Below are 8,850 nucleotides of genomic sequence, written 5' to 3' on the forward strand. Positions count from 1 at the left end.
CAGTCGTGAACATGACCAAGTAAGTACAATCACGTACACGAGCGAGTACATGTACAGTCGCACACGGGACAGGTACAGTCACGCACACGAGTAAATACAGCCGCGTACACGAGCGAGTACATATACAGTCGCCCACATAAGACAAGACATGTACAGTCACACACACGAGTAAGTACAGTCGCGCACACGAGTAAGTACAGTCGCGCACACGAACGAGTACATGTACAGTCACACATATGAGTAAATGGAAAAAATGCACCAAGTACATTCAAAACAGAAGTACTTATCGCTTCATACACGAGTCAACACGAGTACAACCAAAGTAGTATAGAAAGTACGAAAAAATATCTCGAAACCTATCAATATGAGATCTAGTTTTGAAGATCTCGACGAGAGAATCTTAAAAGTGAAAACGGTTCGTAATTTGGACTTACGATTCTCAAGATATTTCATTTTGAAAAAACGAATGTACGAAAATAAGGAAAAAGACACAACCCAGCCTCCGCGTGTCTTCTTTCTCCTCCTTCATCCCCACCTTACTTCCTCTTGCGACACGTGCGAGCAGAGAGACTACTTTCCAGTAATTTTTTGACACCACAGCGCGTCACTTATCGCGTACGGAGCGAGTTATTCTTCCTTAGCGAAGGTCGGACTTTTTCTAACGATTTCGTCCGAGAAAGGATGGGAGCAACGGTGGTGCGTGCCCAATTTCATCAGGCCCTGAGAAACGGCCCAATACGGCCCAGTACGGCTTGGTAAGGAGCCCAGTCAAGTATCCAGAGGCCCGAGAGAAGCCCACCATCGGCCTCTGGGGTGCCGGCCCAATACGGCCCAGGTCTTCGTCTTCCATCAGGCGACCGCAGCAGCTCGGCGTCGTAGATCTCACCACTCACCTCGCGAGACCTCGGAGACCGGACTGGGGTTGGGGAAGAAGCAGCAGCGCCAAAACCCTACTGCGCCCTCGAGCTCGTGCGCTGCCGCCTTCAGATCTCGCTCCGATCCAGGTGAGATTTCTCGTTCTCCTGTGATGTGCGTCGATGATCTCTGTTCTTGCGTGCGAGGGTGTCGAATTCTGATTTCTCCCTTTGGGTTCTTGGAGATCTGGTGTCGCAGATGGCGAGCACGGGGCGGTCGATGCTGCTGTCGCTGCTGCTGTTCGCGGTGACGCTGTCGCTGCTGGAGATGTACCGGGGCTGGTTCGCCTCGTCGGAGCTCAAGACCATCGCCGGCGGATTCGTCAGCTCCCTCCTCTTCCTCCTCCTCCTCACCGTGCGTCATACTCTCTTCCCCCTTTCTTCTTCTTCTTATTGTGGGGGTGGAGAAGCCTCTGTGAATGCTCGCCTTGCTGGTTCGCTGCTAAATTGAAGTGATGCGAGTGGTAGAAACCGTGGTTTGTTCTGCTGCATGTTTAGGCTGTAGCGCTGGGAGCGAATGGGGCTTTCATGTGCGATGATCCCTTACATCTGGTGTAGCAACGTTCCGTGGTGAAAGAAAAATATAAATTCGGGGGATGTCTCACCTGCTAGCTGTATAAATTCCCCCCAGATTCAGTTTCCAGGACCCTGTATAGCTTCCCAATTACAAAATTCGCTATCACATTGCTCTGGCAATTATAAATAGCCGTTGATTCGAAAAATCACATTGCCCTACTATGTACGCTCAATTGTCAATTGCTTCCCACGATTTGGGCAATAGCAAGTAGTAACAACTAAGGAACTATTTACCTAAAAAAAAACTAAGGAACTTCTTGTATAGTATCAACCTCCAGCTGGACATGAAGCATTGACTTCTTGAATCTAGCATTATGGAAACACATATTTGATTGGCTTCTTAGGCCTGTGGTAAAATGTAGAAAAAATATTAGAGCTGTGATGGCAGCAAACCTTATCTGTGGTAGTCATCTGGGTTCCTGTCATCTTTAATCGGACCTCCATTTTCTTAGCTATGGTGGCTTTATCTCACTCTGGCTTGAGGATAGACAAGCTTGCCTAACATCCCATAAGCCCCCAAAAGTCCTCGTATAGGTATAGAGAGAAGTTATGCTTGTCCAATTTTGTTTTCTCTAACAAGAAACTAGGTCAAGCAGACCCTCAGGAAGGGGGAAAATGAAGCGAGCATATCTTAAGTAAAGTAAACAGACGTGTATACATTTAGCTTCCGTTCTTTTATAGTTTGTGCTGGAACTATAAGATTGATAAGTTCTATATGCATTCCATCATTATCAAGTAAATTACATTTCTAAAAAAAGTATTGCATTGTTGCATTTTTTTTATGTTCTAACTGGAGTCAGTTTTGCAGTTTATTGGGAATTACCAAGAAACAAGTGGCGTCAGAACTGGGTGGGGTGCAGGTACATATAGCAGCATATGACTGCATTCCCATCTTTTCTTGCAATTCTTAATTTGAACTATCTTTCATCACCTGTGTTCTTTCTATGCAGTTGTTGTAGCAGAACTTGTTGCTCTTATTGTAGCTGGTACTGTCCACCGCGTTTGTATCACAACATGGTATGCTGATTTTAACATACTTCACCAATTTGCTTGTACAAATCCTTACTAATTGTTTGATCCCAAGAACCCATTTATTGACCTGGATAGTTCATGTTACGAATGAAGCCCGGTGATCAGGGGGATACGTGAGCACCCCCTAGCTGCTCAACACGTGTCTAACGCCATCCATTAATCCGTTAACACCGTTGGCTGTTGTCGTATCTAGCAAGTGCACTCGATGGTCAGATATGCAATGATTAGTCATGTCCTTAGCAGCAGAGAGGCAGAGTAGAGAAAAAAAAGTATTGAATCTTGGGAAAAGCTAACGAACGGCCCATTGGTGCTTTATCCCATTGGTGTCCCCGTCGGCGGGACGAAGTGGAAGTCGTCGACGCAGCACGCGGATGCCGCGCTGGAGAAGTTGGTGACACTGCCGGCGTCGTAGGCGACGCCCTCGGCCGTGGACACGCTGGCCTCGCTCGGCGCGTACATGCACTCACTGAGCGTCGGCTCCGCGGCCGCAGCGGCGTACCCCAGCCCCAGGTGGTCGTCGTCGCCCGAGTTGCGCTGGCTGCTGCGCCCGCGGTAGGTGGTTGGGTACGACGACGACGCCGCGAAGCTCTCCAGGTCGGAGCTGGCATCGCTCATCGCGTGAACCCGCTGCCGGAGCTCACCACGCGGCGGCCGACGTCCGGCGGGAAGGCGGGGAACGGCGAGGCGCCGCCCTGGTTCGGCGCCGGCGGGATGACGCTGTCGATGCTGGCACGAAGCAGGAACGCGCGGCTCCCCGCGGTGCTCACGATCTTCATCACGCCCGGCTCGTCGGTCGGCGACGGAGAAGGCAGCCCAGGGCGTCGACCCGCGGGTGGTGGATCCGGGGCATGGTCTGGCTGGGAGGCTCGGAGGCGACGTCGACGGTGACGGCCTTCCGTCCGGCGCAGGGGCAGTCCCGATTGAAGAGCCCCCACCGTTGCCCGGTCTTCTTGCCACCGCCACGGTGGCACCGATCGTCCCTCGCGACCTCGACAACGAGGCCAAGGCCGAGGTCGATGGCATTACCGCCACCGTGGCCTACCTTGTCGTGCTTCCTACCTGCAACGGACGAGGACTGGTTGCAGCGGAGCGGCTGTTCCAGCTGGCCTCGGACGCCGCCGCCGTCTGGTTCGTCGGCTCGTCCGCGGCATGGACCGCGGCGGCACTGTATTTGACGGCGTCGGCCGCGTTGAAGTAGCGCTCGACCGTGACGATTTGTGCGAATCCAAGTCAACCCACGCACCCCTGCAGCTCGAGGAACCGCCGCTCGTCCTCCTGCTCCCGGCCTGGAACCACGACTTCAACAACCGGCGCGGATCTAGAGGCCCGGCACTGCGCCGTTCGCTTGTTGGGGAACGCAGCCTGAATCGACGTCTGCGCGATATTGGGAGGGGCGCAGGGTCGAGGTTCGCGGGCGCGCGTGCGGCAGAAACTTGCAATGGCATGGCCGGCCGGAGCCAGAGAATCGAGATCGAGCTTGTGGGGCATCCATGGCAGGAGGCATATGGGAGGCAGAGTACATCGAGGGAAAAGAAAAAAGTTCGCAGCGAGATTTCTCGTGTGTTGTTTTCGTCTCTAGCGACTGAGAGAGTTTTCAACGAACCGGATTAGCTTTTTCGTTTACTGCACATGCAGCTCAGAGGCATGGAGGCAGAAAAGTCACGGCCGTTTAATCGCCGTGAGCATCTACTCGCGGAGAGCGAATCTAAAAGCAAATCCAACGGTGTTTAGGGGGTGCTCACGTATCCCCCTGATCACCAAATCCACTCTCTTCATGTTAAGCGATGCTAATATTAGATGTGCTATTGGAATATTTTCATTATGAATCTCCATTCTGCTTTGGGTGGAGAAAAATGGAAAAAAAAATCTTCTTGCTTGCAAGAGGAGATGGGAGTATAAGATAACAAATAGATACAGTGTTTAATGGGCTGGTACTAGAAATATGCTAAGGCTTCTGTATGTTGCAAGGAACTCTATTAGATTATAGCAACATGGCCAACTGCAGTTGACATATTGTTTGATGCAGATAGAAGTTATTGGATGCATGATTACCAGCTGAGTATAATCCATCTAATTTAGTGATAGTTCTATAGCCTGTCACATTTAGAGTTATCTGACAAATAAACACAATTTTAGTTATGTGGGCCAAGGTTACTTGCTCCATCCACCACGGTGTTGACGCAGCATTTTGTGGTGCGTTTGTTATTCTGGTACATGACATAGAAGCTTCACAGACTTGGCTTATGTTACTCTGCCACATGATGAGGGGGCATTTTCCAAGTGTTTGTGTGTTAAAGCATCACATGCCACCAGTAGAGGCCTTGATGGTAGTCAGCTATGCCCCTAAGAACTTCTAGCAGGAGAAGGATACTGTTTAAAAAATTATTATGAATATCTCTGTCTTTAAAATCCCAGCTGATGATGGTTACTTAACTGATTGTTTTGTTCTGCTACGCCGCAGCTTCCTATTCTCTGCGGGGATCCTCTACGAGGTTGACAAGCTCTCCGGGATGATCCTTGCGAGGAGCGAGTCCAAAGCGAGGCGGTACTAAGGATACATTGTTATCTCCAGGATGACCCTGTTTTGTAGATTGAATGAAAAACTAATATCCACACCTTCCATCAGACTTCCCTACCCAATTACTAGCTTTCTTTTTGTAAGGCATATATAGAATTTGTTTGAACTCCGGGTACTCGTCGCCGCCGCCGTGTCTGCTGAGGCGTCACGTGTTGGTTTTGATCTAATCGGAGTTGTTGTTGACCAGGTAATGTGCCTCTCACCAACTGCCCCAGTCAGACATGAATTTCACGCAGATAGTATGGCCAAGTTGCGAATATCAAAATTGTTGCTTAATTAGTTTAGAGTTTTGTTTTCTTGTTCTTTGGCAAGCGTGTTGTTTAGCGGTTATTTGCTGGGGTTTTTCTCCTTGTGGTAATGTTAATGCACGATACAATTATAATACAACTATGAATATGTCAAAATCGTCGATGCAAAGTATAGTACAACAATGAATCTGTCAAAAGTAAACCTTAGATTATTTCTCCAAAGCTTGTGCCTGCGTATGTGAAACGCCTGCGGTGACGGTTGACGAGGCCTTTTGAGCTGAAGATTTTGCTGCTGCTGCGTAGGCGCTTGCGACTTTGCAAGCGGTGCGGACGAGCCGGCCGGTGGCTCTCCTTCAGTCGCTCGCTGGAGCTCCGCAAGGTGGAGGATTTTGCGACGGCCGGCGACGCACAGCAGCCCCTCCGTGCGTCAACACGAGAGAAGACACACCGCTAGGGACACGAGATTATGATTTGGATAGAACGGAGGATGCATGCTGATGTGTTCTGACCGGGATCTCCTCATTGAACGGAGGATGCAAGTTGCAGGCCGCATATGCCCATTAGGGTCAGGGCAATCGCATTCTGACAGTGCCTCCTCTACTTTGTATTGACATGCATTTTTCCCCGTATACCTGGACTATGATTGGATGCGACCGTTCGGACCTTTGCTTAGGGAGTGAATGGTCTGCCCCGCAGCGCCCGCGAGAAATGTGTTTGTCCCATGCATATTTGTGCTGTTGATTTTTTTTTTTTTTTTTTTTTTTTTTTTTGCTTTAAGATTCATTGGAAAACATTGCGTCTCGGTTTGGCCAGATACAAACACAATGATACCTAATGAAATGGTGCACGGGACAATTGCCGGTCTCACCCTTCTTGTTGCCATTCGACCTTATCTTAGGGAGTGATTAGGCCATCTCTTCCACGGGTGCGACAATATTACTCATCCGGCCGCAGTTGGGGGTGTAATGATCCCTCTTTCCCTCCTAAGTCCTACACCCTCTGATTCATATTGTTTGTATGTATGGATACATTTGAACCTGCGATAACTAATATGAGACGGAGCAAGTACCTATCATCCCATATCCAAACCCAGCCGATAGACTGCGTCTGGATGTTCACGTGCTAGAAGAACAAGACCGTCCTGCGGGTGTTCAATTTTTTTCCATACATACGTTTGTATGTAGATATACATTGATTGAAAGATACAGGGATGGCAGCCAATTGCAGTCTTCCTCTCAGCTGTTCCAATCAGGGACCAGGCAGCCAAGATAGACGCCGCCGTCTGCCTCCAAAAATAAATAGTAGCACTAGATGGAAGTCGTCGTCACCATCAGGCACAAGCATTATCAAAATCTCCAGCTCGCGGGCTGAACAACAGCATAAGATCTTGCTGGCCGACGACCCACCCATCCACCCAATTGGCCCTTATCCCGGCACCATTTCATCAGGAACCTGACAAGACCAGAATATGCATGTCCCTTTGCCGTTAGATGGGGGCATGGATCCCCTTGATTGTCAACTGCGCCACCGCGGTCGCTGCCATGTCGTCTCCTGATCGAAATGGTTTTCTTAGCACACGGTGGTGGATACATCTTGGCTAAAAAAAGAAGCAGTGGATGCATAAACAAGTGTGGATGAGGACGCAATCAAACGCCGGTGGTTGGATCAAGCATGTGGCCGGGCTTGAATGCTTGATCGAGCACCCAAGCTATCGTAAGAGCATCAGCCCTCAGACGTATTTTGGACTCAACTGTCCATTTTGATCGGGTACCAGCGGGTAGACGCATTTGGGTCTGGCCGGATCAATTCATTCATTTCTCACCATATTTTCCAAAGAATAGATAGGAATAGAATAATGTTGCAACATAAATAATGTTAAGTTCCTTATTACAGCCAATTAACAAATAGACAACAACGTTTACATGCAAATAAAATTCATAATCAAACAAAAAGAATTGCCGAAAGTAAAGACGGACACAATTCATAACTACATCTTAAATTATATGCGATGACTACTACTCATTCTACTCATGCCCAGTCAATCCACATTGATGATCAATAATATCCGCTTGGAGATATGGCTATCACGGAGCTGCCTATGGAGAAACTCTTCAAGCGTTGGTGCTCCTAGCTGTGACTCGACCAACTCATCCTGGAATTGCCATCCTTCAATTCGTTATGGAGGCTATCATCACGCTCTTACTCAACGATTATGTTGTGCATGATCACATAAGCAATCATCACCTCATACATGGTCTGAACATTCCATGTTCTAGCAGGGTGACGAACAATGGTCCACCGAGCTTGCAGCGCACCAAATGTTTGCTCCACATCTTTCTTGCAAGCATCTTGCCCTTCGTTTTCTCTGTTGCAGATTACATATTGTCTTCACTAGTGTAGCCCAGTCTGGATAGATGCCATCAGCAAGATAATATGGCTTGTCGTATGCATTATCATTGATCTCATAGCTGACCACATGAGCATTGCCTTCTACAAGCTTTGATAATACCAGAGAGTGATGGAGCACGTTGATATCATTGTGGGAACCGGCCATGCCAAAGAAAGAGTGCCACATATCATGTGATGCCACTGCCTCAAGAACGACAGTGTACCCCTCGCCTCCAGGCAGATGGTCTTGCTCATTCACAAGTACTCATCAATGAGATCACCAGACACTCCATACACAAGCATACGGATAGCTACGGAACACTTATGATACGAGGTGAAACCTAACTTATCAGTGGCATTGAGCATGCATCCGAAGAATGGGTCATAGTCTCTCACGCGTTCTAGAATAGTCAAGAACAAGTCTCTTGACATCCGATACCGCCGATGGAAGAGGGCCTCCATGAAGACCGACTTGGTGGGGTGGAAGTAGTCCCGATACAGTCGGTAGTCGCCACCCTCTCGATCCCGCTTTAGGTTGCCCCTGCGAGGCCTACCGACCCTATGTGCATCGCTCTGCATCTAAATGTGCTCGTGGATGAGGGAGGCCGCGGCAACCATCAGACCCGAAGAGGTGTCTGACTCATGTTCCGACGAGCCGTCGAGGACGTCCTTGACGAAGAAGTCGATCGACTGCATGACGTCCATCTGCGGGGCAACCATTATGGGTCAATGGCATGTCTTCTTGAAGCAAAATTCCAAAATGGTTCGGGATTTCATACCGAGCAATCGGTCGAACAGGTCATGGGCGGCGAGGTTGGCGGGCGGTTCCAAGTTAAATAGCGACATGGGCAAGGGCTACAACAAGGCCAGCAAGGGCACTTGACACCGCCACCAAATAGTGTCCTCTGGCGAGTTGCGGGCCGACCAAAAAGGTATCGGCAACTGCGAGCGGCAAGGCAGGCGGCGTCACTCTAGGGTTGCATAGGGAAGGGAGGTCATGAATGGATAAGTGGCTTTGGTGTCCCGGGCGGGTGGGCCCTAGGTCGAGTAGAGGAGGATGCAAGCAGACTCACTTGATGTTTGCGCGGACACATTCCGAGCACTAATTTGGACG

General features: G+C 49.4%; 1 protein-coding gene and 1 pseudogene across 2 annotated transcripts; one reads left to right on the forward strand and one right to left on the reverse strand.

The window, feature by feature from the left end:
• The first annotated feature begins 850 nt into the window (after window positions 1-850).
• Window positions 851-5,291, forward strand: LOC127318700 (uncharacterized). 2 transcript variants are annotated; one of them, XM_051349180.1, is made up of 5 exons: window positions 851-1,004; window positions 1,114-1,269; window positions 2,299-2,350; window positions 2,441-2,507; window positions 4,984-5,291. In XM_051349180.1, the coding sequence occupies exons 2-5, from the start codon at window positions 1,114-1,116 to the stop codon at window positions 5,072-5,074; spliced, it is 366 nt and encodes a 121-aa protein (XP_051205140.1). In that variant the 5' UTR covers window positions 851-1,004; the 3' UTR covers window positions 5,075-5,291. The 2 variants fall into 2 exon arrangements, with proteins under 2 accessions (XP_051205140.1, XP_051205134.1); XM_051349174.2 differs by having other exon boundaries at window positions 853-1,004; window positions 1,100-1,269.
• On the reverse strand, window positions 2,835-4,010 carry LOC139835033 (uncharacterized; annotated as a pseudogene).
• Window positions 5,292-8,850: the final 3,559 nt, after the last annotated feature.

Source organism: Lolium perenne, chromosome 1 (genome assembly GCF_019359855.2).
Source record: "Lolium perenne isolate Kyuss_39 chromosome 1, Kyuss_2.0, whole genome shotgun sequence".
In the NCBI taxonomy this organism is placed as follows: Eukaryota; Viridiplantae; Streptophyta; class Magnoliopsida; order Poales; family Poaceae; genus Lolium; species Lolium perenne.

What these genes read in the sequence shown, in the direction of transcription:
- LOC127318700 (XM_051349180.1), top strand. Translation starts at nt 1,114, where the DNA reads ATGGCGAGCACGGGGCGGTCGATGCTGCTGTCGCTGCTGCTGTTCGCG. An exon ending in TCTTCCTCCTCCTCCTCACC is followed by an intron (nt 1,270 to 2,298) that starts GTGCGTCATACT and finishes TCAGTTTTGCAG; the next exon opens with TTTATTGGGAATTACCAAGA. An exon ending in CAGAACTGGGTGGGGTGCAG is followed by an intron (nt 2,351 to 2,440) that starts GTACATATAGCA and finishes CTTTCTATGCAG; the next exon opens with TTGTTGTAGCAGAACTTGTT.